This window comes from Rhododendron vialii, chromosome 4a (genome assembly GCF_030253575.1).
Source record: "Rhododendron vialii isolate Sample 1 chromosome 4a, ASM3025357v1".
Taxonomy (NCBI): domain Eukaryota; kingdom Viridiplantae; phylum Streptophyta; class Magnoliopsida; order Ericales; family Ericaceae; genus Rhododendron; species Rhododendron vialii.
In genome coordinates, this window is record NC_080560.1 from 3,991,786 (window position 1) to 4,018,755 (window position 26,970).

The window sequence follows — 26,970 nt, forward strand, 5'->3', positions numbered from 1 at the left end:
AACAAAGATTATTTAAACTGCAAGTCATTTTTAAAATGCTTTTTTATGGGTTCCTGAAAAAAAATTAGTTCAATCTCATATCAGTAAAAGCTACTTCAGAATTCGTAGGGTGTTCTGTGAATGCTGAAATAACCTTTACCGATATTGGATTGAGCTAATTTTTTTTTCAGGAATCCATAGAAAAATATTTTAAGAATGATTTATAGTCCGAATCATCTTTGTAGGTAATGGATCCGACGAAAATAAAAAAATACAAGCTTATCTTGCCTGTACCAAGCCGGCTCTATCTTTGGAGGTGTGGCAGCTCAATTTTTGAACAAAGTTTAAAATGAAAACATGAAATAAATGTTCATCCTGTGAATAGTTCCTCGTGGAATAGAAAGAGCAACCGTAGCAATGTTACTTTGAAGCAAGCAAAGGAGAGGCTGATGAAGGGGCTTTTTGGTGGGTTTGGCTCTTTACTTTAGTCCCAAAGTTAATTTGTTGGTAGAGATGTGGATGCTCAAGGCGCTAATAAATAATTACTCGAAACCATGGTGTTCGAGCCAAATTATTTATTAGTAAATTTGGTTCAAAAGATCATCGTTAAAAATGAACTTAGTAACCACATAATCAGATCACAATTGTTCGAACGTCAATAATGACTTTTAACGAAGTAGTCATTGAGGTCCAATTAGCTTAATACACTTTTTAGAGATTGCAATGGCAATCCGGCACCACAGGATGAGATACCTTTGGAGGTTGCTATGGACCGAAACCTAAAAAGATAGATTTTGGTCCATAGCAATCAACAATGGTATATTTCTTTCTTTTTTTGTAATGGAAGAACAATTTTATAGTCAGACCACTATATGGACTCGACTATATAATCCAAACCTTCGGATGCGCAAACGCGGCCACATCAATCACGGCCCTCCACTTACTTCAAGATACTCACCCGGTGGGAAAACGAACCACAGATCTTGAGAAGTACTTCCAAAACTTGGACATTCGCCAAATTTTAGGACAATATAGCAGCGTCATTGTGAATTCATAACAGTTGCGCAACACAAGATTTTTTCTCCTGAATCCTAGAAGTGAAGCAAATGGACTTGTTTTAGTCATGAACCTCGACGATGGCCAAGACGCATAGAGCAAAGGCGATGAGGTCACTTGGGGTTCCCGCAGTGTCCTAATGCACTGCACCCCGTAGTGCCTAATCTAAACTGATTATTATTTTAGAAATGTTGAAACATGTTGAGTGCATACAAAATCATATCAAGCGGACATTGATAGACATATAATTGAGACAAATTTATCTTGCAATTCATTTTCTAAGTCATATTAGCAATCATTTCCGAATTGTGCCATACTAATAAGGGGTGCGAAAGTTTGGCAGAAAAAGTTGGTCAGCGTAACAGCTGTGTGGCAAATCTTTTACAGTATTTCCCTGTAAACTTGTGATGTACGTATAAGAGGAGAAAGACTCGTTGAACGACTTCTAAATTTGTTCAAGAGGAGAGAGATTTGTTCAACGTTTTGCTAATTTCTTTTTATTTGACAAAGCGGAGAGGGACTCGAATCATAGTAAGAGGGGAGAGACTTGAATTTTATGATACAAAGCTGGTCAGAGATTTGTTCATCGAATCTATCATGTTTCGTGCACTCAAGATCTTAAATTCTTGAAGAATTCCGCTTGATTTTCTATGAACAACTCAAAATCTATTTAAAAATAATTAACGATTTGAATCATTTGTGTTAAACGAGACTCTGCTGGTCCAAGAGAAGCCTTTAGCTTGTCTTTTAAGTAGTATCTTTCCTGATTTCTGTTTCTTTTCAAATTTCAATGGCTTCAACTTTCAACCCCCAACCTCTCCCTCCAAAACCCTCCTCGACCCACTTCCAGAAAACCCCTCACCTCCTCGCCCACACTCTCCAAACCCCACCCAAAACCCTAACCCACCAACACCACCGAGACCCAAAACTCGTCATCACAGGCGGCGCCACCCTCTCCGGCCACGTCCCCATCAGCGGCTCCAAGAACTCCGCTCTCCCCATCCTCGCCGCCACCCTTTGTTGCTCCGGCCAAACGAAGCTCAAGAACGTGCCTAACCTGTCCGATACTCGGTCAATGCTTTCGATCTTGGGGTCCTTGGGAGCTGAAGTCGAGGTTTTCGGTGACGAAGTGGTGGTCAGTACTGACGGGGTTCGATCGGTTGAGCCTTGTGAGGGTGAGATTGGGAAGATCAGAGGTGGGTTTTTGGTGATTGGGCCGTTGCTGGGTCGGTTTGGCGAGGCCGTGGTTGGGTTACCGGGTGGGTGTGACATTGGGGCTCGGCCCGTTGATTTGCACATTCGTGGGCTTCGTGCTCTTGGTGCCAGTGTGGAATGCAGGTAAGTTTTTGTGTTTTATTGTTTCTTCCAATGTTGTGGTTGATTCTGTTTTTGTGGTTTTTAAGTGCAGCAACTTATGGTTTCCTTTGATCCGAAAGCTATATTAATCTGATTGGCGCAGATCTTCTTTTGGCTTATGAGCAAAAGGCAACTTTACAAAACTGATTCTAAGAAGAAAGAAAAGCATTTGAGAAGCCACATTTTGATGCTTTTTTTGACTTGTGCTTTTGTTGCTCACATCATATTAAATTATGTTGTTAATTCCGAAAAAAGTACTAATTCTATGACCCTTTCAGCTGCAAGACGAAACAGCATGTCTGATTAGGATATATGGTTAATTCAACAACCATACCTGAATTATTTGGATGTAATGTATGTTCAAGGTAATTTCGCGGGACGGGAGTTGTTGATAAAGTCTGTTATCGCATTTTCCCTAGTTTGGTGCGTAATAAGAGAATTGGCGGGAAAAAAAATTGAGTCTCAATCCAAGAGGTTGCAACAGGCGGGATTTCATTCCCCTGTATGGTTTCTAACAAAACAGAAACTAATAATGATGGTTTTCGCACATTGTCTACGTCTGTCATGGTTCCCTATATGAAGGTATTGCTTGCTTATGAAGATGAAATTATGAATAAAAGTCCATGTGCTTTCTATTGGGGGTAAGACTTAAGAGAACACCACGATGAAGCTAACATCTGGTGAAGGTGTCTTTCCCTGCTTGGAAAAGCATTCGTCCAAGGGAAAGTAGCTCCATGTCTGAGATTAGTGAAATAGATGGTTCTGGTTATTTTTATCAACCTTGGCTGTTCAAGTTTCCATTTGATAGTGTCTGTCATAGCTTCATGATCTATGGAACACCAACTATGATTGGTGCAAACGAACTGTCGAGGTTAAATTGAACCTTATGTGGCATTACAGGGATGGGAAAGTAATTGCACATGCTTCAAATGGAAAAGGATTGGTGGGGGGAAGGTTCCGACTTGATTACCCCAGCGTGGGGGCAACTGAAACCCTTATGATGGCAGCTTGTATGGCTGATGGCGTGACCGTGCTTTCTAATGTAGCTCAAGTATGATATCAAGAATCTCTCTAAATTCTTTTGTTTCTGGTCAAAACTTGAGGAACAAAATTTCTTTTCATTTCTGTCACAGCAGCCAAAGTGATTCCGTTTGATACTTGATAGGCAACTGATGCTTTCATCACAGGAACCCGAGGTGATTGATCTTGCTCATTTTCTGATGGACACTGGGGCATTTGTGGAAGGTGCAGGCACTGACAAGCTACTTATCAAGGGAAGGAGAAAGTTGCATGATTCTGAATATTCCATAATACCAGATCGCATTGAAGCTGGCACCTTCATGCTTGCTGCTGCAATTACTCGATCTTGCATCACAATGTCACCCATTGTTCCTTCCCATTTATCATGTTTAATAAACAAGCTGGTAACTGCTGGTTGCAAAATTTTGCAATGCACCCCCGACATCTTGGAGGTATAAGGATTTTTTCGAGTTTTATGTTTCTTTTCCTTTTCGTTTGCACCGTGATCATTGAGAGTTACACCAGTTTTCTGCAGTACCTGCAAAAAGTAGAGATGGCTTACATGGTTTTGATGTTAGAACAAGCCCTTTTCCTGGATTTCCAACCGATCTCCAACCTCAGACAATGGCACTGCTTACAACATGCCAGGGTTTAAGTGTTGTGGAGGAATCTGTGTTTGAGAACCGTATGAACCATGGTAATGCTTTTTGTCTTTGCCCTCTGATTATGAGCTTCTTAGTTAGCTAGGCGGCGAGTTAGATATCGTTACAAATTCAGTTTCTCGTAGATAATAGAAGGTTTTTTCCAAATGCTAGACCTTCTAGCTATAGGCCTAAAATGTCAGAAACTACACGCAAAAGTGGGTGAAACATACTAAATGTATGCTTCTCAAAATCAACTCAGGAAGCACTGAATATGGTGTATGATTCTGTCATCTGGGCACTCGTCTTAGAGTTTGAGCATGATTCATACCATGCCTTGTGTCTACATTTCCTGATCAGTTTAGTTGTTGCTGTTATTTTGACCATTTAGATTGTAGCTGAACAAATCAACAAACTAAAGGAGCTAAAAATAGAAACGAGGCTTATTATTGTACACACACATCCTCTACATCCAATTCTCTTTGTACTGGTACGCATACAAATAGTCTCGTCCATCTTATTGTTGGCTACTATTTGCTGTTTATTTGTTTCATCAATTTGTTGCAGTGACAGAGATGCAGAAGTTCGGCCCAAGAATTCAAGTTTGTGGGAGCACCGCTTTGGTTTTTGGAAAAGACAGCGGAAGGTACTTCCTTTTGCTTTCCATGCATATAGTATGTACTGAAGGATCTAAAACAGAGCTGAAATTTTACTTTTGTCGGCAGGTTGCATGGTACTCGAGTTGCTGCATCTGATTTGAGAGGGGGTGTTTCACTGGTTTTGGCGGGATTGGCTGCCCAAGGAACTACTGAGGTCAATGGGATTGCTCATATTGATCGGGGTTATGAAAATTTAGAGATGAAGCTTCGGCTTCTAGGAGCTGATGTCAAACGACTTACGATTCCACCGTAGCAATGAGATCAGCTCCCTTACTTGCGTGTGAATTGGCATCTAAAAGCCCAAATTTTTCCGAGCAATTCTACGGGACATAGATGTCCAGACAGATCCTGACATGAATGTGATCCGAGCTGTTGGGTGGACCCCACAAGAAACATGTGGGATGTAACCACATCGGAGTGCTCGAAGCACATATGTGATATGTCTTATTGTCTTCGGATTTGTCTCCGTCTGTGTCCCAATCATTTTTCTGTATTCCCATACCACTAACCAACTGCCCAGTTTCTTAACGAAATTGGTATTGGGGCATCTTTTGAATCTGCTGGGGATTTTTGGGTTAGAAGTAGGATTGGATCCCCAGATCACTGTAACACAGTTCACTTCAGAAAGGGTTCTTTCAAATAGTTATGCCATACCCCCGGTTGTTTAAAAAAGAAAATTGATGCGACGAACAATCTTCTCCTTTTCTGTTCTTGTGTATCGGTTTATACTATTCTACTAAGATTCTTATTTTGTAAGTATTTATTTTCGTTTTATGGGATAAGTTATTCTCTTACACTACATCATTTTTAATTCAAAAAATAATTATTTTAGTTATTGGAAAGGGACCTTAGTAGATTATAGAATATAGAATTTTATGTTTGGGGCCGGTTTTACTCACAAAACATTTGACACAACACTAATCGGCAATGTTTTGAATACCGTTTCAGACATAGTACCGGATTTGTCACTGGAACGGTACGTACCAGTACCGGTATGTTATCGGGTACCATTTCGGATTTATCGTTAAAAATAAAAAATACTATGTACATATAGTTATAACCTTATTTTTTCCGTTACTTTAAGTCGTTAAGTCCTAGTAGACTATTGGAATTTAAAAAAAAAAAAATCACTTAAAACATTTACTTTTAATAATCAACAATATAGCTTTCAATTACATATATACTGTAATTATAGTATAAACAAAATTGTTTTTCATATAGCTATGAAAATATCAAGGGCTGTGATTTGTTCTGCCATAAAGAAAGACAGCTGTGAAAGTGGATTTGTTCTGCCATAAAAAAAAACAGCTGTAAAAGTGGGAGGATCGAGAGTCAAAATACTCTCCCCAAGAGCTCTCTCTCTCCCCTGTACATATACATATATATAGTACTATATCCATTTCTTTGTACCCGAAAAAGTAGAAAAAAAAAAAAAGAAACTACGACAGAGTAGCCGGAGAAACGACGACAGGGTTTTCGGAGAAATGATTCCTTTCTTTTCTCTCCGATCAATCTTCTCTCTCGTTCTCTAAGGTTCCGATCGGCCGATGTGTTTGGTACACAGACGGTGGCTTGAATCTTCTTCTGGGTTCTGTTTGCAAAATACTGGACGAAATCTCCAGTAAGCCCATCTCGGTCGAAATCGTCAGGATTAACCAGTACCGACCGGTAAGGCCCGGTATTTAGACCGGATTGAAGGCTTATGGTACCGGAATCTCACAAATCCGGGACGTACCGGCAAGTACGGAACGGTATTGATAACATTGCTAATCGGAGCTCCACTCAAATAATCGGAGCTGTTCAATTTGTTTAAAACATTTTTTTAAGGGGTCTCGTAAAAAATGAACTCATTCTAATATCGATAAGAGCTTGATCAGGTCATTCAATTTTATGTTGTCAAATTTGACAGGAACTAACTGAATGTATCGATCAAGCATTTATCGATATCTAACTTTTACCAACTAGCTTTACAAAAGAACACTTATTTAGGGACATCTCTAAATGGAAAATGCGTTTGTCTTTTAGATCAAGAATTTGAGCAAGTAAAAGAAAAGGGAATTAAAACGTTCAGTATTTATTTCTGATCGGGAATTTTTGGACAAATGTATAAGGATTGATTTGAACTTTGATGTACGTACAACAAATTACTACTAATTAAACTGTTTTTGAATTGGAAAGTGATTTTAGTACTCTACAATTAGCCATTGACACTTCATTTTTTTTTTATCTTTATCTATTGTAAAAAATACCAAAATGTCATTTATTTTGTTAGTGTTCATCCACTTTAAATAGTATAGTATTGTTGTAATTTCAAATAAAAAAAAGACAAAAAGTAAAATGCCAATGACTAAAGTTAGAGTGGCAAAATCAAATTCTTTTAAATTTTACTTTCAAAATTGAATCCGGATCAAAGCAAAAATTATTCAATACTTATGGCGTATACTCCATTCTTTCACATAATATGTGGGGCCCACATGGGCCCCACATGTGGGCTAGCTTATGAAATCACATAGCCGTTTAATTAAGTACTCTCTCCGTCCCACTTTGTTTCACCTGTTTTCTTTTTTGGACGTTTCAAAAAATTGTCTATATCTCATAATCTATAATATTTTATATATTCAATATGGATCTTGTTTGATAGATCTCAATTTATTTTATTAAACAAAGTTTTTAAAATCATAAAAAACATTATAAATTGTGAGATATAGACAATTTTTTAGAATGTTTCAAAAAAGAAACAAGCGGAACAAAGTGAGACGGAGGAAGTAGTAGTTAAGGTGTCGGTACGGAGTTGCGACAGCTGTGGATATAGGCTAGGCTAAGGGACAGACTTCATCTGTTCTATTCTCTTCACTTACACTTTCGAACGAGGCTCAGGTGCGGAGCCTTCCATTGTGGATCGAGACTACCCAAAGGTAGAACACCATAGAAACTTCGTTGACTTTATCATAAACTTTGATCGTACTTTCGGTGTATATTCCCTCATTTCACATAACACGTGGGATTCATGCGAGACCCACATATAAGTCCCACATATTATGCGAGGGGAGAGAGTATACACCGACGTAAATTCTTTTATTGGCGGTGGAAAATTTCACTTTTTCACTATCATTTTTTTTGGTCCTACCATGTGTTTATTGTTGATCGGAACTGTTCATTTTATAGATTCTATATAGTAGTGTATCTACAAAAAAAATAAACTTGATTGGATATCAACATGAGTATCAAAAATTCAAATTTTTTTTTGTACAATGGGCAATTTATCTTTATTATTATTGACAGAATCAGATCGTCCATCTTATAAAACAAAATTTAAATTTTGATATATTTATCGTATTCTGATCAAGCTAATTTTTGCATGACAATATTATACTGCGGGTCTTAAAATATGAACGATTTAGATTATAATAATAGATGTGAGTGAAAAAGTGGGATTTTATTACCCGGTACAAAGAAAGGTATGGAAGATTTACTGGATTTGACAACCACAAGTGCTTACAGCACTTCTTGGACTTGAAACTAAAGTATACTTTCCCTCTTCAACCCGCATGACGTGCATTCTCTCACTATCGATCTCTTTCACCTAAAATTCTCTTTAGGAAAGTCCAAACGTTCAACAACTAGTATAACTTTATTACCGAAACCGAACAAAACCAGGTTTCTACTCTCTTCCCACTTTCCCAAACCCCACTGAATCTTCTCCGCTCCCCTATCAAAATCCGAAACCACAAATTCACAAACCAATCAAGAAAAAACACAGACCAAGAATCAATCAAGAAAACCCCCCCAAACCCACTCATGGATATCTCCTTGGGCAGCGACGTTGAAATCTGCAGCAACGAAGACGGGTTCCTGGGTTCCTACTACGCGGCCAAGGTGATTTCGAGAGCGGGCAAAGCAAGATTCAGGGTCGAGTACGCGACCCTTCTGGCAAACGACCAGAAGTCGCCATTGAAGGAGGTGGTTCGAGCTTCTGATCTGAGGCCGGAGCCTCCGCAGATTGGGGCTTCCAGTTTCAACGTGCTGGACAAGGTGGACGCGTACGATCTTGACGGGTGGTGGGTGGGTCGGGTCACCGGGAGGAAAGACGGGTCCAGGTACGTAGTGCACTTCGAGTGCTCCGGGGATGAGTACGTTTACCCTGTTTCTGCTCTGAGGGTTCATCAGGAGTACGAGAATGGGCAGTGGGTCCCTTCTCAGCAGAAGGCCCGGACACACCGGACACAGGCATTCTGCAGGAATGGATCCCGCAATGTGCGGACCCCGTTGTAGGCTCCCGAAATCTGTGTCCGGATATCTATCTCCGCCTGGGTATGTTTAACCTTTAAATCTTTGGTTTGTTTGTTTATGAATTCAGAAATATTGGCGAATTAATGGGAAAGAGCCGGACTTGTTAGAGGGATGAGAACCCTGTGTAAAATACAAGCTTGGCTCTTTCAATTCTGATATCATATCTCGATCTGTCTGTGACTTTAGGGAGAGGAAGAGGAAGTATAAAGATCAAGATTTTAAATTACGGTATCGAGACACGTAGCGGTAACGGTCGCCGTATAATGGTTTTGGCCGGAGTATCAAAGGATATGTAATTACAGGAATTGGTTGTATTGGTCGTGGATTTTTTAAAATCATTTTTGCCGAAATAAATTTGAAGTACGCTAATAGTGGAGAATGGGCCGTTTGAAATGGAAACAGATCAATACATAACGGGAATCAGCCGCCGATAACCATCTGATGTTTCATCTCACGTCAATGTCTTGGTACAAAGTACCAAAAACAACTTTTAGTACTTTGTATTTGTGGACCAAAACTCAACCGTAAAAGTCGACTGATCTATAGAAGTTCCATTTCAATCTTCTTATATTCGAATTAATAAAAAGGCATATAAATGTCACAATGCACGCAGAAAGTTACGCGAAGGTCTCGAAAACAACTGATATTGAACTTGTCATTCTCATTAACGTTTTGAACATCTCAATATATATATGATGACAGTGGTTGGCAAATATATATAAGAAAGAAGAAGCCATTGTATGAAAATCAACTCGGCAAATTAAATGCCCATATAGTAGTAATTAATTGAGTTACTACTATAGTAACCCTCTCCTCATTGTTCTTCTTCTTCATTTTATTTTTCCACTCAAGCCAGCGTAATCGAGCACCCCTTTTGGGATTAGATTACCCCTCTTGCCCCGCACTCTGCGGCAGTTGGGAAGGGCTTCATTGTTCAAGAAAACCATTAGCTTCTCGACGTAGAGGGTGCTGTCCTTGGATTTGGTAGAATCCTTGTCGTATAAATATTTGTAACTATAATTACCGAGGGTGATTCTTGCACTTCTGAATCCGGGCGCTTTCACGTTGCATCGAGGGTCAGGACTGGCGACGGCCCTCACCTGTGTTTTTTGTTGATCGGCGAAGAAATTAGTACCGAAAGAGAGAAGGAAAGAAGAAGAAGAAGAAAAAAATTAACAAGAATTTTTTCACCCTCTATATACGGCTTTCACCCTGACTCACCATGCATAGGTCATCGTGGTGACCATCCTCGACGTACGTTTTGTAGTAGCCGCCGTCGTCCGCTAAGGCAGGCTGGATAAGCGTTACCGTCCCGTTCTTACGACTTCTGCATTTGATTTCTACCTCAACCTCTGCAAAAAACAACAATAGGGATGATCACCATAGATAGGGTTTAAGTTCATGAAATAGCTAGGGAACCTTTGTTCTAATAAGGTAATTTTGATCATGCGAGTGTTCGTACAAAAATGAATGACCAAGATGTTGTGGGGCTGGAGAGCTTTCGATCATTTTCCAGAAAGATTTATGCCATGTTGATGTGTTTTTCAAATGAAATCAAGATCGACTTGCTGTGATCGATCGATCAACATATTACTACCAATTTTGTTCGTACACTTCTGATGCCTGATGGTATGTAATGGATAGGGCACACAAATGCCTTCAACACAACATCTATCTATACGATAAACAACTATACATACTTCCCAACGGCTGGAAATCGGTCCCGGAATTCACATTGCATGTGGCGCAAAGGACTTTGCCTTCGACCGAAAACTTATTTGTAGAATCGACGTAAAACTTATTTTCTTTTACGAACTTCCCGGAATTATCGAAGCCAGCTTGGACATTGCCGGCTATGGCCAAGACGCCGAGGGCAAAAGCGATGAGGGCTACCGCCTTTGCCATTTTTGTTAGGCTTGGTGTGCGCTATACCGATAAGGGATGTTCCCTATAAATAGAGGGCAGGGGGTGAGAGAGTTCTAGAGAAAAATGTGGCCAGCCATGAGAACTTTTTGCGATAAATCTTCTATTTGCCATATGTAGGAAGGAGAGAGAAACTCTTGTTCAACGATTTCTGTTTTGGGGAACAAGAGAACAGAGAATATTCAACATTTTTTTGTTCTTTTTTTCCTTTCTATTTTTGACAATTGGATGACGTACAAAGTTTAGGATATTACCAAAAAAAAAAAAAACCAAGGTTTAGGATATTACCAAAAAAATCCAATCAGTGCATATTGCAACAAGGTTTAGGATATTACCAAAAAAAAAAGGGGCAAATTTTCGTAGTCATCCCTCTAGTTTTACAGTTGTCTCAATTTCGTCCCTCTAGCTTCAATTGTTTCAATTTCGTCCTTGTAGTTTGTTTTACGTTCCAAATTGGTAAAATCGTTAACACCGTTAATGAAACGAACAGAAAAAATATGATTAAAAAATTAAGTGCTCCAATTTTCAATCCGATTGAACCAGTGCGAAGATCTTATTTTTCTGATCATTTTATCTTAAATGATCATAATGGATTTTTGGCTCTAAGGCCTTTCAATGAGCACCCTAAGAGAGCCCTGAAACTAAATAACGAGTCTTCGGGTGCTCGTTGAAAGGCCTTAGAGCCAAAAATTCATTACGACCATCTAGGATAAAATGATCAAAAAAATAAGATCTTCGCACTGGTTCAATCGGATTGAAAATTGGAATACTTAATTTTTTAATCATATTTTTTCCGTTAGTTTCATTAACGGTGTTAACGATGTTACCAATTTGGAACGTAAAACAAACTATAGGGACAAAATTGAAACAATTAAACTAGAGGGACAAAGTTGAGACAACTGTAAAACTAGAGCGATGACTATAAAATTTGCCAAAAAAAAAACACCAAGATTTAGGCTCTATTTGTTTCGACGTAAAATATTTTTCTCATTTTCCTGTGTTTGGTTAGACAAACTAAGAGTAAAATGTTTTACTTGTAAAAGATTTTCCAGAAATGGAGGTAAAATAACTTTTGCTGAAAACATCCGTAAGTTGTTTTCCGGTTCTATTCCCCTCGCGCAAGCCAGCACTACGTAGTCTACGTTATCCCATGGTCGGCAACCAAAATCAGCCCAGCTTAAAATTTCAAAAATGCTACGGGTACATAAATCTGTGCATAGATTGTACACAGATTTTTTTTGGGGCCCACCACGGGTCTCACATAAATGATCCGAGCCGTTCATTAAATGTAAAATATTTTTTCAAGGGCTCCTGTAAAAAATCAGCTAAATCCAATACCTATAGGTGTTTGATCTAATTATCTAACTTTTCATTACTTGGAAATCTAAATGATGATTGGTTCGAGTACTTATAGGTATTAGATTGAGCTAATTTTCTACGGAGACTCTTGAAAAAATATTTTATATTTAATGAACGGCTTGGATCATTTGTGTGGAACCTGTGGTGGATCCCACCACAAAATCTGTGCACAATCTGTGCACAGATTTCTGTACCAGTAGCAGGGCTCTTAAAATTTCTCAGGGTGCGTTCCAGAACGCAAAAAAAACTCTTATTTTTTAAGAAGACAATTTCAAACTCAAAAATTATGGATTTATTAAAATCTAAAAATATGCACTATGGATCTTGTTTGAAAAAAAAAAAGTTAAGTGAAAAAAAAGATTTGTGTATATATATATGATGCAAATGACTTCTTCTATCGATTGAAAAAAAAAAGTTAAGTGAAACAATGGCTGCTAGGGAAAAAGAGTGTTATTTATGGTTTTATTTGAATCTTGTATTCACATACTAGTTGTTTGGGTATATCCTGACTGTCCATTGATCAGTGTTCTAAAATAAGGAATTAATCGGCGATTAATCGAAAATTAATTGCTAGCAAGGCCTATCCGATTAGGTTCGACTAACGATTAATCGCCAATTATGCACTGATTAATTGCCGATTAATCTTATTAATCGCTCGAAAGTGACCGACCACCCAACTAGCGCTTAGCGACTTTTAGAACATTGTCATTCATTGCAACTTCTTTCACTTTTCACTTTTGTGATTTCCATGGGCTGTATTTTGGCTTTGAATTTGAGAAGGAAATAGTAAAAAGAAAAGGAAAGAAAGATTAGAGCAGTCAGCTTCAGGTAAGGGCGCCCTTATTTTAGTTATTTGCGGACGTCGATCTCAGTCATTGGATTGTGCTTTGAATTGTTCGGATTCGCTGACAATCTATTCGCACGAATAGATTGTCTGCAAATCTAGACCATTCAAAACACAATTCAACGGTTGAGATCAAAAGTCCGCATTTTTCCACTATAAGAGCGTCGGTGCCTAAAGCTGACTGAAGATTAGAGATGCTACTGTATCATGCAAAAGCACTCATATTTAGTCGTCTTGTAATCGATGTTTCATCTTATGGTTATTGAGGCATGAGTGCATGACATTATTATCAGCCAAGATAACCATGTCGATGTACATTGCACACATAAAGTTACGCGAAAGTGACAGGAAGACATATAAATGACACACAGCACACACAAAGTTAGGCGATCGAAAGTCTAAAAAACAGCTGATATTGAACTTGTCATTCTCATTAATATTTTGAAATTCTCAGTATGTATAATATCTGTTGGCAAATATATAAGAAGAAGAAGTCATTGTATGGAAATCAACTCGGCAAATTGAATGCCTATATAGTAGTAAGTTACTGCTATAGTAACCCTCCTCATTGTCCTCCTTCTTCATCTTTCTTTCTCCACTCAAGCCCATGTGATCGCCGGGACTAGATTACCCCTCTTGCTCCGCACCTTACGGCAGTTGGGGAGGGCTTCATTCTTCATGAACCCCACTTGCTTCTTGACGTAGACGGTCGTGTTGTCTTTAAAATTAACCAGGGAGATCCTTGCACTTCTAAATCCGGGCACTTTCACATTGCATCGAGGGTTAGGACTGGCGACGACGCTCACCATGCATAAGTCATCCTTGTGACCATCCTCCACCCATGTTCTGTAGAACCCGCCGTCATCTGTGAACATGGTCTGGATATAATTTACCGTCCCATTCTTACGGCTTCTGCATTTGATTTCTAACTCAGCCTCTGCAAACAACAATAGGGACCATAGGGTTAATGTTCATGAATTAGGGAACATTTGTTCTCAGGTAATTTCGATCATTTAGTGTTTTCATCATACAAAAATGAATGACCAAGATGTTGTGGGCTGCAGTTGCGCTTTCGGTTATTTTCATGAAAATTTTATGCCATGTTGATATGTTTTTCAAATGAAATCAAAACTTGTTGTGATCGATCGTCGACATATTACTACCGATTTTTTCATACACATCTGATGGTATGCAATGGATGGTACACACAAATATCTTCAACAAATATAACATGCATCTGTGCGATAAACAGTTATGCTTACTTTTCAACACCTCAAAATCGGTCTTGGAATTCAGTTTGCATGTGGCGCAAACGACTTCGTCAATGCTTTGGATCATAGGCTTATTTGTAGTATCCACGTCTTCTGCTTTTATGAATGTGTAGCCTTGGACATTGCCGGCTATGGCCAAGAGGCCGAGGGCAAAAGCGATGAGGGCTACCGCCTTCGCCATTTTTGTTAGGCTTGGTGTGTGCTATACCGACAAGGGATGTTCCCTTTATATAGAGGGCACGGGGTGAGAGAGTTCTGGAGAAAAATATGGTCAGCCATTAGAATTTTTTGCGATAAATCTTCTATTTGTCATATGTAGGAAGGAGAGAGAGACTTTTGTTCAAAGATTTCTGTTTTGTGGTCGGTGCCTATTGCAACAAGGTTTTGGATATTACCAAAAAACAAAAACAAAAACAAGGTTTAGATATTACCAAAAAAAAAACAAGGTTTAGGATAATTGGAGTGGTAGACCCTATGGACTACAATGCGTTTGACAGAGATTCAAACCTCGCAGATTATGGTTGGGTTGGGTAGGTCTCCATTACGTGGAGAGAATTGCCTTCTTGTAGATTAAGTTAAGCAATAACCAATTGGGGCTAGGCGGCTAACGCAGTTTGCCAAAACTCTTGCATCTCTCAAGTAGGTCAGAAGTTTGAATTTCTCAACCTGCGCGTGGGTATTCTTCCTTTAGAGGGAATTTTTTTTTTCTTTTTTGTTTCTATCCTATAATGGGTTTATTTGTTGTATTGGTTGAGTTATTGGATTTAATTGTTTTGTGGACTCACAAAATTAATATAATGTCCCGAATTTATACTTTGCACTTCATATGATATAAATTATTTCTTCTATTGATTGAAAAAAAAAATTAAGTGAAGCAATGGCTATTATAAAAAAAGAGTGTTATTTATGGTTTTGTTCGAATCTTGTATTCACACACCAATTGTTTGGGCATATCCTGACTGTCCATTGATTGCAACTTCTTTCAATTTTCACTTTTGTGATTTCCATGGGCTGTATTTTGGCTCTGAATTTGAGAAGGAAATAGTAAAAAGTAGAAAAGGAAAGAATTAGAGATTCTACTAGTGTATCAGGCAAAAGTACTCATATTTAGTCCTCATGGAATACCGCCCACGCCCCTAAATCAAAACAGCCCTGCTACCCTTACCGCAGGGTTTTACCGCATCTCATGTGGGGCTCACCCTAAATTTTTGTGAAAATATATGTGGTATATATGTTTGTTGTTTGTAATGCATGCCTCACTGTGTACGATTTTATTGTCGTTAACTAGAAAAATAAATTTTCACCATTAATAATTAATAAGGTACATTCACTAAATGACATTCTCCCTGGGAGTAGTTGTGTTCCAGCTATCAGATGAGGATAGTGATTGTTGTATGCGGAATACTGGAGTGGCTGTTTAAGCTTAAATCTTGATTTGTTTGTTTATGAATTCAGAAATATTGGCAAATTCATGGGAATTGAAAGAGCCAAACTTGTTAGAGGAATGAGGACTCAATGTATATATAAAACACAAGCTTGGCTCTTTCAATTCTCATTATATCGATCTCTCTGCGACTTTCGGGGAGGAAGAGGAAGTATAAAGATCAAGATTTTAAATTACAGTATCGAGACAGTAACGGTGACGTTCGCTGTTTAATGGTATCGGGAGTATCGAAGGATATGTAACAGGAATTGGTTGTAGTGGTCGTGAATTTCTTAAAAATCATTTTTGCTGACATATATAAATTTGAAGTATGCTAACGTTCGAGCATGGGCCGTTTGAAATGGAAATGGACCGATACATAACAGGAATCAACCGATAACCGTGCGATCAATGTTTCATCTCTCATGGTTATTGAGGCATGACATTATTATCAGCCGATAAACATGTCGATCGATGTACATTGCACAAATAAAGTTACACGAAAGTGACAAGAAGACATACAAATGACACACTGCACACATAAAGTTAGGCGAAAGTCTCAAAAACAGCTGATATTGAACTTGTCATTCTCATTAATATTTTGAAATTTCTCAATATATATATATAAGAGCTGTAGGCAAATATATATAAGAAGAAGAAGTCATTTTATGAAAATCAAATCGGCAAATTAAATGCCTATATATATAGTAGTAATTAAGTTACTACTACTATAGTATTAATTAACCCTCCTCGTTGTTCTTCTTCTTCATCTTCTTTGTCCACTCAAGCCAGTTTCGTCGCTGGTTTTGGATTAGCCCAAGCCAGTGTAATCGCCGGGACTAGATTACCCCTCTTGCTCCGCACCTTACGGCAGTTGGGAAGGGCTTCGTTTTTAACGAACCCCAGTGGCTTCTTGACGTAGAGGGTGTTCAAGCCGTTTTGTTTAAAATCAGCGAGGGTGATCCTTACGCTCCTGAATCCGGCCACTTTCGCATTGCATCGAGGGTCAGGACTGGCGACGACCCTCACCTTTTTATGTCAAGAAATTAGTACGTCGATAATTGTAGTGGTAAAATATTAGGAAAAGAGAGAAGGAAAAGTTAAAAATAAAAAATAAAGAATTTCACCCTCACCATGCATAAGTCATCCTGGTGGCCATCCTCCACGTATGTTTTCCAGCACCCGCCGTTGTCTGCTAAGGTAGGCTGGATAAGCGTTACCGTCCCGTTCTTACGGCTTCTGCATCTGATTTCTAACTCACCATCTGCAAACAACAATAGGGACCATGTGAGGTGTTGTTCATGAATTCGGGAACCTACTTTGATTGGTTTTGAGTTTCAAGGAAAAAATCTGATGTAACAAGTAGTAACGTGTGTAGAGAGATAGATAGAGAAACTTATTGAAAACCATGCATGGAGTGAAAAGGTTTTTTTCCTTGGGTAATTTTGATCTTGTAGTGTTTTCATACAAAAATGAACGACCAAGATGTTGTGGGCTGCGGATCAAAAAAAAAAAGATGTGGTGGGCTGGAGTTGTGCTTTCGATCATTTTCAAGAAAATTTATGCCAGGTTGATACGTTTTTCAAATGAAATCAAGATTTGTTGTGATCGATCTACATATTACTACCGATTTTGATTTGTCGTACGCATCTGGTGGTATGTAATGGGTGGTACACGCAAATGTCTACAACATGTATAACATGCATCTATGCGATAAACAATTATAACATACGTCCCAGGTTGCCGGTATCGGTCTCGGAATTCAGTTTGCATGTGGCGCAAAGGACGTTGCCTTCGACCGAAAACTTATTGACATAGCCTTGGGCATTTGTATAATTCACGTCGAACTTGTTTGGTGATTTGAGCGTTATGTCGGACGTATACCATTGGGCATTGCCGGATATGGCCAAGACGCCGAGGGCAAAAACGATGAGGGCTACCGCCTTTGCCATTTTTGTTGGCTTGGTGCGTGCTATACCAATAAGGGATGTGCCCTTTAAAAAGAGGGCACGGGGTGAGAGAATTCTGGAGAAAAATGTGGTCAGCCATTAGAATTTTTTGCGGTAAATCTTCTACTATTTGTCACATGTAGGAAGGAGAGAGACTCTTGTTCAACGATTTCTGTTTTGGGATAAATTTTTCGGTGTCGGGTGGGTATATCCCACGTGGTACCCGCTCGGTACATTCGAGCAGTCCAAATACACTTTTGAACGACTTAGATGCGCCGAACGAACATTACGTGGTACCCACCCGGAACTGAAATTTTCTCCCTATTTTGGGGAACAAGAGGACATGCAGAGACTTCAACATTTTTTTTTTCTTTTGGGTTCTTTTTTCTATTTCTGACAGTTGGATGACGTACAGTCATTGGGGTAACAAATCCAATCAGTGTGTATGGCCGCAACGTTTAGGATATTATAAAATAAAATTTAAAAAACAAGGATTTAGGATAGCTGGAGTGGTAAGCCCCTTGGACTCTAATGTATTTGACAAAAATTCAAACCTCGCTGACCACAACTAATAATGCTGAGGTTTGGGACCTATTTTCGTTTTATTTGTTCGAGTTATATAATGCTGAAAATTAAAGAGTAACATGGTAGAATTAACTTTGAATCACGTGGCCTTTGCACAATCCTTTTGAATCTTTTCTCATTTTAAAGATGTAATTAGACAAATACGAAAGAAAAAGGCTGATGCTTTTGTAAATTAACTTGAATTAATGGATACGTGGTTGGGTTGGGTGGGTCTCCATTATGCGGAGGGAATTGCCTTCTTGTAGATTAAGTGACGCAATAACCAACTGGGGCTAGCGCAGTTTATCGAAACTCTTGCATTTCTCTAGTAGGTCAAGAATTCGAATCTTTCTACCTGCGCGTGGGTATTCTTTCCTTAAAGGGAATTTTTCTTTTTTTGTTTGTTTCTACCTTATAATGTGCTTATGCCTTGTATTAGTTGAGTCGTTGGATTTGGTTACAGTGGCAGTTGCGGTGAACTTTTTTTTGACGAAAAATATCATCTCGTATTAAAACGAAAAGATTACAACTATGATAACCAAGTACTAATTTTCTGGTACTTGTAAACCTATCTTGTTTGATTGTATAGTTTTCTTTGCTGTCTTCTATTTTTTACGAATATAAACGTCCACATATAAGCAGAGCAAACAATTGCCCATTGATTGCAACTTCTTTCCAATTTTCACTTTTGTGATTTTCATGGGCTGCATTTTGGCTTTGAATTGGAGAAGGAAATAGTAAAATGAAAAGGAAAGAGAGACTAGAGATTCTACTGTATCATGCAAAAGTACTCAAATTTAGTCCTCTTGGAATACAGCCCACACCCTAAATCAAAATGGAAGGGGCCACATGAAATGAAATGTGCTATCTTTATGCTGTTAATGGGATTTACAGAAAAAATATAGGATCAAGACCTCATGGCACCACTGATATGCAGCTTATTTCATTTAGTTATAAGCTTAAAGAGTCATATTTGACAATAGCAGTGTGATCAACATGCCTTGTGCAATTACATAATAACTCAACCTTAATAAAACATAGTCTCTCCGAATAACTCGGATTTTACCGCCTGTAACAGATATCTTAGTTTTCCGACACAGGACTAACGAATGTTGCCGGGTAGAACATATATAGACAGAAGGAAACGAAAAACATATTAACCGGTGTTTTGCATCCCAGCAGCAATACCCTTCATGGTCAAGATAAGGGTATCCTCCAAACCGGGAGCATACTCGCTTGTTGGATTCAACTTCACAAGTTCAGCAGCAGAATTGCTTGAATCGACATAGTCCTTCGAGATATGGGGGCGCAACGTCACATGGTAGTTGGAGTCACGAATCCGCTTTAGAGTGTACCCTTGCAACACGTTCAGAGTGGTGATGTAGGAGTCGCGAAGGCGAAGCCGCTGCTTCAAGTAGGGGTTATCTTCTAGGAGATCCTTATGTCCGGCAATCTACCAAAAATAAAGAAAGATAACGTAAATATAATCCTACAATCATACCAACACCAAGCGAAAGCAGTACCAAAGTATCTCTATTAGAAGCTTCAGTTTTCGGCTTATAAGAAAACAAGATAGCTCTTTTGATTGTGTGTATGTTATTTTTTGTACAAAATAATATACAAATGTTATGGTACTCATATAAGTTTCAAAAACAGTTGAGTATGCCTGAGGAGTTGCCCGCAGCAGGTGTGGGCGGCCGGAGGGGTTGGGTGAGGGATGAGATGTTATTTGAAAACAAGTGAAAAATCCGTTTTCCTAATATTGTGGCGATTTTGGAGACTACTGCTATATTTTTGAAAGAGGAAACAGTCGTCAAATGGTTTTCCGATTTTTTAAAAACTAACGGAAAACACAAGACTGAAACAAAGACCAAAAAATAGAAACGCAGCCAAACACGAAATTTACCCGGAGCAGAAGGCCCTTTGTTTCTTCATAGTTGGCCCTCAGACGCTCTCCAAATGACCACAAATCTTCTGAAACGAGGATTTTGTCATACAAAGCGGCAATACCAGGGTCTCCCTTGGCGAACACCATCTCAATTAAATCAATTGTAACTCTAAAGAAAGGCCATTCTTTGTACATTTCCCGCAGCATCTGGAGATTCTTAATGTCCTTCTGAATGGCATATTTGAATGCTGCTCCAAAGCCAAGCCATACTGGGAGATGAAATCTAGTTTGGGTCCAGGCAAAGATCCAAGGAATTGCACGAAGGGATTCAATTCCTCCACTTGGCTTTCTTTTCGATGGGCGGCTACCAATATTCATCCGACCATACTCCGTCTCTGGTGTAGCCTGCAGCGAATAATACTCTCTTTTATCAGTTGTTCGATTCACTATCCATATCGCATTCGATACGCCAAGCAATTTGTTAAGTCTCTATTTGAAAACTGTGACTAAAACTAGCATAACTGGAGACTAAGAACAAGGCATTATGGAATACTTACAAGGCGGAAATACTCAACAAATCGAGGCTCTTGAAAAACTATTGAACGGTACTCAGCCGTAGCAACAACAGCGATTTCGTCCATCAGCGCACGCCATTCTGGTTTCGGTGATACCGGGGGGTGCATCCCATGCTCAAGTGTAGCAGCAGTGAAACGCTGGAGCGTCCTAAAACACAAGTGCTCCTCCCCAAACGACTGCTCAATGACTTCGCCTTGAACCGTAACACGTAGCGACCCGTGAACCGTATCCGGAGGCTGAGACAAGATAGCAAGATGGGTGGGGCCGCCTCCTCTTCCCACGGTCCCACCTCGGCCGTGGAACATGGTCAACTTCACGCCAAATTGCTTCGCAACTTTTATAAGCTCCTCTTGAGCCTTGTACAATTGCCACGCTGCCGATAGTCGTCCAGCATCTTTACCCGAATCTGAGTACCCAATCATCACCTCTTGCTTTCCGTCAATTCGGTTTCTGTACCAATCGATCGAGAAAAGGCGTGCGACAGCAGCCGGAGCGGCGTCCAGATCATCGAGCTTCTCAAACAATGGAACAACTCTCAACGGCTGCTTCAAATGGCACTCGCGTTGCAAAAGCTCCACTGCGAGCACATCAGATGGTGATGTGGCCATTGATATGATGTATGCTCCAAAGCAGTCTGCTGGGAGTTCTGCCAAGACATGGAATGTGTCCAAAACATCGGCAATTTCTTCAGTTTTCGGAAGATCGGGCCCAAAGAGAGGACGTTTTCCAATGAGTTCGGATAAAAGCCATTCCTGTCGGCGTTCTTCGGACCATTCACGGTAGGAACCAATTTCCAAATGCTTGGTGATGGCGTCCATCACATCGGTGTGTCTGTCCGACTCTTGTCTGATATCGAGCCTCACGAGTGAGAGACCAAAGGTGGATACTTGCCTTAAGAAATCTAGAAGGCTTCCATCAGCAATTGCGCGGTCGCCACAAACACAGAGAGATCTGTAGCACAATTCGAGAGGTTCCAAGAACTGAAAGAAACAGAACACCTAATTAGCCTTAACGCATGAGAGAGAGAGAGAGAGAGAGAGAGAGAGAGAGAGAGAGAGAGAGAGAAGAATAAACTTCCATTGCACTAGACAATGCTAACCAAAGGAACGCTCAATCCACATAGACGAAAACAAAACATAACAGCCGGGCAAAAGGGGATCCACTTGCCAACTCGATAAAGTGCATCACAAGAATGTCTTTTGTTAAGAAGAATGAATGGCAGAAGTAACCGAAATACCTGCTCAACATTGGTAAAAGTTGCCTCAGCAGGAATGTCAGAGATCCCATTGGCTAATAGATGGCGAGAACGTTCACGAGTCTGATACAGCTTATCCCTCACATCACCAAGAATAACACGATAGGGTTCATTTGCAGGTACTTGCTTCCAAAACTCTGCATCAGGACAGAGGTCAACAATAAAGCACCGTTAACAATACACACACAGGACCACACAAGGTTGACAACTGATCACCTATATAGTGTTTTGCATCTCTCTTTGAGGAGTTGTGAAGCTCAGTAGCTCGACAACGAAGCTCATCACTGCAACGCCACATCGACAACTGGAAAGGAAAAAAAGGAGTTAGAATAGCACCAAATGATTGCAAGGCCAAAAGTTGGACCTCCTAGGAGAATACAATCGCCAAATATTCGAAAACAAAGTGTAGCAAATGAAACCTCAAACATGAGATCCTCAATCTGGGAATAGTACAAGTTAGAAGCCATCATCCTAGCCAATAAGCAGACATCCCGCGTGACCTCAGGAGTAACCCTAGGGTTTCCTGCATTGGATGGCAAACACAATTAAGCAACGAGAGAGAGAGAGAGAGAGAGAGAGAGAGAGAGAGAGAGAGAGAGAGAGAGAGAGAGAGAGAGAGGTCAAAAGCCCATGAAAAGCCAAATACACCAACCTGACTCTTATACAATAAGCCAAGACAACTGTCTAAACCACTAAATCCGCACAACAAAAGACTTAACAAGTATTCCTATCTAGGGAAATGGCAATAGAAATACTCTTTAATTTGCCAATTGTTAGGAAAATTAAAATTTTAAGTTTTAAAGTCTTTGCTTATTGCCTCTGTTCCTGAATTGATCTTGCATATTCTTGGTTGTAGATATAAACAACATAGAGTTTTCAATGGAAATGGGTTATACCATCTCGATCGCCACCCATCCAAGAAGAGAATTGAATAAGGGGGGCATTGTAAGGAATACGTTCATTTATTCCAATGTTCTTAAGAGCTGTGTCCACACGCCGTAGAAATTTAGGAACGCCCTTCCAGATTGTCTCATGGAAGTAGCTCATTCCTGCTCTCATTTCATCTTGTGGGGTAGGGGGAGTCCTCCGGATCTCGTCTGTTCGGAAGGCAGCTTGAATCTGCATAAAAAAGAAAACAAACAATACCAGCAAGGAAGCAACTAGTTAAACTTGTAGACACCACCTTATTACTTGATCAATAGAACACATTTAACAACTTCTCATATTCCTAAGTGATGATGGAATATTTCAAATGAAAAACCAATACCAGAAAAGCAAAAAGAAATGTTAAGAAACGAGTATAGCAAATGCCAGCATAGTCAAGATCCAACCAGTGCAAATCTTACAAACCAAGAGTTACACGAGAAAAAAAGGGTCATTTGTCAAGCGAAATGAGATTACTGAAGAAATCCACGCCAAATTGGTGACAGCATAGTGCAAAATAAAGAAATTTACGAGGAAGAACATCTTCACATGGTTTGACAGGTGTAGAAATAGCCATTTAACACTCCTGGACCTAAACATAGAATTTCATAACACTCTGCAAAGCCTCATAACACTCTTGGACCCGTAAACTTACCTCCCTCTGCAAAGCCTCATCAAGTTCTTGCTTATCATCAGGAGTGATGTCTTTTGCATATAATTGAGTTAAACAATTCCGAATCCTGATGCAAATGGAAATACAAAAAACGAGGACGAGGTTGAGCAGATAACAAAAGAGTTCTATTCCGTTTGACCAAAAAAAAAAGATAACAAAAGAGTTTGTAAAATTGAGGTCACAACATGACAAAAAAACTTTAGTAACCTTCCTATACTAACATAACATAAAACTACAGACAAACCTTCCGTGCTTCTGAAGTAAAGATCTGCGAACAGATTGGGTTGGGTGGGCGGTAAAAACCAGATCCACAGTTTGATTTTTCAGAGCATCAAAAACTTCTTCAGGGGACTTTTTCAGTTGCACCACAAGTCTCTTGAGAGTTTCTTCAATATCCGACTCAGTTGTTGCAGAATTCTCATCGGCAAAATCACCTTTTTTCAGCTTGATCCGTCGACGGAAAGCGATCTGGACCTCCTCCGCCAAATTGGCCAAGTTAAGCATGTGAGAGAATGACTTAGCAATGACAATTGAGTCCCCAGGATCCAAACTCATCAGAACATTCCCAAGATCTTCTAGCTTCTTGGGATCCTGCTTTCCTTCATACTCAGCAGAAAGTTCATAACACTCTTGGACCTAAACATAGAAACATAAGAATCAACTTCCTTTTATAATAAGCAAACTGGCAGTTGACAAAAACTGAACACAACAGAACCCATCGGGGACTGACGAATTAATCAATCAGCTGCATGATTAGCTTGATCAGATTTGTAGCCATTTTAGGCCAAAACAAGAACTTCAGTTCGCAGGTATTTCACCCTTACTAACCACCTCAACTGAACTGATTTCACCCTACTAACACACCATCAGTTCTATGCATAACTAAATTATAGATAATCAGTTTTCAAAAACAGCAATATGATGCAACTCTCTTCCCAGGTTGTCACAAAAATGCTCTTAGCCTCTTATACAGCACTCAGAGTGAGAGTACCCATGAGAGAGAAAATAAGGTCCCGGCTTGAAATCATTGGAAATTTGGAATTGACATACATGTCTGTACTCATAGAGTCATATTGAATCAGTAACAATTACACTCCAAATCAAATTCGTACCATCTCTTTAAGATCCTCCCCATGTAAGTCCTGCAGAATATCAAGAAACCGATCCAATAGCAGAGCATCATACTCCACAAGCTTGTCATCCTCAGACACTTTTCCAGGAACCAGAAGCCTCAACTGGGCATCGATCGACGCCAATTTCTCCAAATTCCGAGTCGTCATAACCCCAGCTCTCAGTCTCCGCAAGACTATTCAGTCAAACAATATATTTCTGTTAGGAAAACCTTACAAGTAAAATAACAATCACGAAAGTAAATCAATCACAACCAAAACTTATGAAATCAACCCACAAAAAAAGGCCCGCATATTTGCGGATTACACAGGAAAAATGCACTGTAAAGGAAATACAGATGATGTAGCTCAAAATAATCAATTGGCAGATGAAAAGCAGATCATGGATATGGTGCATGTAAATCGATGCTTCTTTTCAAAACCCTAGTAAAGTGAATGAACAATCACAGAACTAACACAACCATAACCATATCCATCACAAATTACAATCAAAGACCCAGAAAGATAGGTCCTTGGAAATAGAGGATAAAACAGCTACAAAGAACTATAAAGCAAGTGGAGATAATGTAGTTTAGTACAAAAGAGTCAAATTTGCATAGGAGAAGCAGAGCAAACACGCCTTGTGTGGATGCTGATGTTATTTTCGATACCCAGATGGATAAAATTGAAGAGAAATGTAAGTGATGAATACCTGAATCTGGGTAATTGAGATTGAGGATGAAGAAAGAGTCCTTCTATGGGTACGCCAGTTGGGGTACATCAGTTGCACGCCGCATGTTGTGGGAAACACTTCGGGATCCCACACAAATGATCGAAGCCGCTCAATTTGTTTAAGAAATTGAGTGAAGAATCGATGCCTCTACTAATATCCAACTAATATCCAACTGAGCTGATTTTTAAAAAAAATCCTTAAAAATGCATTTTAAACAAATTGAGCTGCTCTAATCATTTGTGTGAGATCCCTATCTCGGTCTCTCACAATGCGGTGTGCATTTGGTGTACAACAGATGGTGTACCCATAGTTTTATCGATGAAGAAAAGGAAGAAATTGGGTGAAAAGGTAATTTCCCGTGGGCAAAACCCTAGAAAAAGTGAACTAAAAATCCCGGACTTTTAAATCAAGAATCAACCACAACCACAACCACAGATAAGGATCACGAGTCTCACGACCCACCAACATAGGGTCTGCATGCTAGAGGATCAGAAAGCTAAAAAGAACTAGAAAGAAAGTAAAGATAATGTAGCTCCAAAAAAGGATCGAAATTGCAGATGAAAAGCGGAACATAACAAATATCTGCATGCAAAATCACGTCTTTATGCGAAACCCAGATAGGGAAATTGAGTAGAGTTGCAATTGAAGACATACCTGAATCTGGGTAATTGAGGTTTGAAGAAAAAGAGATGAGATCGGACGATTGGAAAGAGGGGGGCGATTTTTAGAGAGCGAGAGAGAGGGGGGCCGAGGGGTGAGATCGCAGAGATAGAAGCAGGGCGCAGCTATATAAAGGCTGTGCAGTGTGTACTGTGTAGTGAGTGATCACTGATCTCTCTCTCTCTCTAAAGCTTCTTCCAATGTTTTGCCGTACAAAAGTAAGAGAGGAAGCTTGTTGAGAATCAGGAGCATATACTTTTCAAAGATTCGGATTTTATAGTAATCTTTTTTCCTGGGAAGGAGAATCTTCCAGATACTGTTAATTGTTTCGTAAACGTAAGGTTGGAAAAGTACTCCGTAATTTATGGAAAGAAAGTCGGGCCGTAATTTATGGAAAGAAAGTTGGGGAAGATAATTATCTGTTTGGAACTTGAGGGAAAAAAAGGAAAATTAAAAAAAATTTACCCTTGTTTGGTGAGGAAAAAAAGAAAGAAGAAAATAACAATTTTAAGTTTTATGAATAGTAAATTTTTCTTTATATTTTTCTCTCATTTTTCTTCCATTTTATTTTATTTTCCTTTTCTTTTTTTTCTTTAAGTTTCAAACAGAGCCTAAATGAATACGATATATTACGAGGATTGTCATTAAATTGACCAATATTGTAGGAGAAAGACAATCAAAAAAAATATTACAGAATAATAATTTTAACCACATAAGAATCTTTTTATCTGGTCGTTAACTTCGGAGTTTTGAAATGTCGTGATACAAGCAAACTGCCCTAGACATTCGGTTATATAAAAAAATCTTTAACGGTTGTT

At 39.3% G+C, this 26,970-nt stretch overlaps 6 protein-coding genes across 8 annotated transcripts; 2 read left to right on the forward strand and 4 right to left on the reverse strand.

Moving 5' to 3' along the window:
- Positions 1 to 1,488: 1,488 nt before the first annotated feature.
- LOC131323396 (uncharacterized) lies at positions 1,489 to 5,388 on the forward strand. Its single transcript, XM_058355164.1, has 6 exons — positions 1,489 to 2,373; positions 3,292 to 3,442; positions 3,579 to 3,863; positions 3,937 to 4,108; positions 4,620 to 4,698; positions 4,778 to 5,388. Exons 1-6 carry the CDS (start codon positions 1,826 to 1,828, stop codon positions 4,962 to 4,964), a joined length of 1,422 nt encoding a protein of 473 aa, XP_058211147.1. The 5' UTR covers positions 1,489 to 1,825; the 3' UTR covers positions 4,965 to 5,388.
- Positions 5,389 to 8,509: 3,121 nt separating this feature from the next.
- On the forward strand, positions 8,510 to 8,983 carry LOC131323561 (protein AGENET DOMAIN (AGD)-CONTAINING P1). The gene has a single exon (XM_058355414.1). The coding sequence runs from the start codon at positions 8,510 to 8,512 to the stop codon at positions 8,981 to 8,983; it is 474 nt and encodes a 157-aa protein (XP_058211397.1).
- A 648-nt stretch (positions 8,984 to 9,631) lies between these two features.
- LOC131323398 (anther-specific protein LAT52-like) lies at positions 9,632 to 10,932 on the reverse strand. Its single transcript, XM_058355169.1, has 3 exons — positions 10,702 to 10,932; positions 10,223 to 10,353; positions 9,632 to 10,101 (listed from the first exon to the last, which is right to left on the reverse strand). Exons 1-3 carry the CDS (start codon positions 10,904 to 10,906, stop codon positions 9,832 to 9,834), a joined length of 606 nt encoding a protein of 201 aa, XP_058211152.1. The 5' UTR covers positions 10,907 to 10,932; the 3' UTR covers positions 9,632 to 9,831.
- Positions 10,933 to 13,540: 2,608 nt separating this feature from the next.
- Positions 13,541 to 14,623, reverse strand: LOC131323400 (major pollen allergen Ole e 1-like). Its single transcript, XM_058355171.1, has 2 exons — positions 14,390 to 14,623; positions 13,541 to 14,064 (listed from the first exon to the last, which is right to left on the reverse strand). The coding sequence occupies exons 1-2, from the start codon at positions 14,577 to 14,579 to the stop codon at positions 13,727 to 13,729; spliced, it is 528 nt and encodes a 175-aa protein (XP_058211154.1). The 5' UTR covers positions 14,580 to 14,623; the 3' UTR covers positions 13,541 to 13,726.
- A 1,979-nt stretch (positions 14,624 to 16,602) lies between these two features.
- LOC131323399 (major pollen allergen Ole e 1-like) lies at positions 16,603 to 17,797 on the reverse strand. Its single transcript, XM_058355170.1, has 3 exons — positions 17,554 to 17,797; positions 16,955 to 17,085; positions 16,603 to 16,850 (listed from the first exon to the last, which is right to left on the reverse strand). The coding sequence occupies exons 1-3, from the start codon at positions 17,771 to 17,773 to the stop codon at positions 16,605 to 16,607; spliced, it is 597 nt and encodes a 198-aa protein (XP_058211153.1). The 5' UTR covers positions 17,774 to 17,797; the 3' UTR covers positions 16,603 to 16,604.
- Positions 17,798 to 19,249: 1,452 nt separating this feature from the next.
- On the reverse strand, positions 19,250 to 26,458 carry LOC131323397 (phosphoenolpyruvate carboxylase 2-like). Of its 3 annotated transcripts, none has more exons than XM_058355167.1 (11): positions 26,147 to 26,458; positions 24,763 to 24,956; positions 23,895 to 24,286; positions 23,633 to 23,717; positions 22,950 to 23,172; positions 22,473 to 22,576; positions 22,270 to 22,357; positions 22,036 to 22,190; positions 20,780 to 21,778; positions 20,241 to 20,627; positions 19,250 to 19,787 (listed from the first exon to the last, which is right to left on the reverse strand). In XM_058355167.1, exons 2-11 carry the CDS (start codon positions 24,928 to 24,930, stop codon positions 19,491 to 19,493), a joined length of 2,898 nt encoding a protein of 965 aa, XP_058211150.1. In that variant the 5' UTR covers positions 24,931 to 24,956; positions 26,147 to 26,458; the 3' UTR covers positions 19,250 to 19,490. The 3 variants fall into 3 exon arrangements, with proteins under 3 accessions (XP_058211150.1, XP_058211149.1, XP_058211148.1); XM_058355166.1 differs by having other exon boundaries at positions 24,763 to 24,979; positions 26,147 to 26,306; XM_058355165.1 differs by lacking the exon at positions 26,147 to 26,458 and adding an exon at positions 25,472 to 25,795.
- Between the last annotated feature and the right edge of the window lie 512 nt (positions 26,459 to 26,970).

What these genes read in the sequence shown, in the direction of transcription:
- LOC131323399 (XM_058355170.1), bottom strand. Translation starts at nt 17,773, where the DNA reads ATGGCAAAGGCGGTAGCCCTCATCGTTTTTGCCCTCGGCGTCTTGGCC. An exon ending in CGATACCGGCAACCTGGGAC is followed by an intron (nt 17,086 to 17,553) that starts GTATGTTATAAT and finishes TGTTGTTTGCAG; the next exon opens with ATGGTGAGTTAGAAATCAGA. An exon ending in ACCAGGATGACTTATGCATG is followed by an intron (nt 16,851 to 16,954) that starts GTGAGGGTGAAA and finishes TGACATAAAAAG; the next exon opens with GTGAGGGTCGTCGCCAGTCC.
- LOC131323397 (XM_058355167.1), bottom strand. Translation starts at nt 24,930, where the DNA reads ATGACGACTCGGAATTTGGAGAAATTGGCGTCGATCGATGCCCAGTTG. An exon ending in GATGGGTGGCGATCGAGATG is followed by an intron (nt 22,577 to 22,949) that starts GTATAACCCATT and finishes CATCCAATGCAG; the next exon opens with GAAACCCTAGGGTTACTCCT. An exon ending in AGATGCAAAACACTATATAG is followed by an intron (nt 22,191 to 22,269) that starts GTGATCAGTTGT and finishes GTCCTGATGCAG; the next exon opens with AGTTTTGGAAGCAAGTACCT.
- LOC131323400 (XM_058355171.1), bottom strand. Translation starts at nt 14,579, where the DNA reads ATGGCGAAGGCGGTAGCCCTCATCGCTTTTGCCCTCGGCCTCTTGGCC. An exon ending in CGATTTTGAGGTGTTGAAAA is followed by an intron (nt 14,065 to 14,389) that starts GTAAGCATAACT and finishes TGTTGTTTGCAG; the next exon opens with AGGCTGAGTTAGAAATCAAA.
- LOC131323398 (XM_058355169.1), bottom strand. Translation starts at nt 10,906, where the DNA reads ATGGCAAAGGCGGTAGCCCTCATCGCTTTTGCCCTCGGCGTCTTGGCC. An exon ending in CGATTTCCAGCCGTTGGGAA is followed by an intron (nt 10,354 to 10,701) that starts GTATGTATAGTT and finishes TGTTTTTTGCAG; the next exon opens with AGGTTGAGGTAGAAATCAAA. An exon ending in ACCACGATGACCTATGCATG is followed by an intron (nt 10,102 to 10,222) that starts GTGAGTCAGGGT and finishes CAAAAAACACAG; the next exon opens with GTGAGGGCCGTCGCCAGTCC.
- LOC131323561 (XM_058355414.1), top strand. Translation starts at nt 8,510, where the DNA reads ATGGATATCTCCTTGGGCAGCGACGTTGAAATCTGCAGCAACGAAGAC.
- LOC131323396 (XM_058355164.1), top strand. Translation starts at nt 1,826, where the DNA reads ATGGCTTCAACTTTCAACCCCCAACCTCTCCCTCCAAAACCCTCCTCG. An exon ending in GCACCCCCGACATCTTGGAG is followed by an intron (nt 3,864 to 3,936) that starts GTATAAGGATTT and finishes GAGTTACACCAG; the next exon opens with TTTTCTGCAGTACCTGCAAA. An exon ending in TGAGAACCGTATGAACCATG is followed by an intron (nt 4,109 to 4,619) that starts GTAATGCTTTTT and finishes AATTTGTTGCAG; the next exon opens with TGACAGAGATGCAGAAGTTC.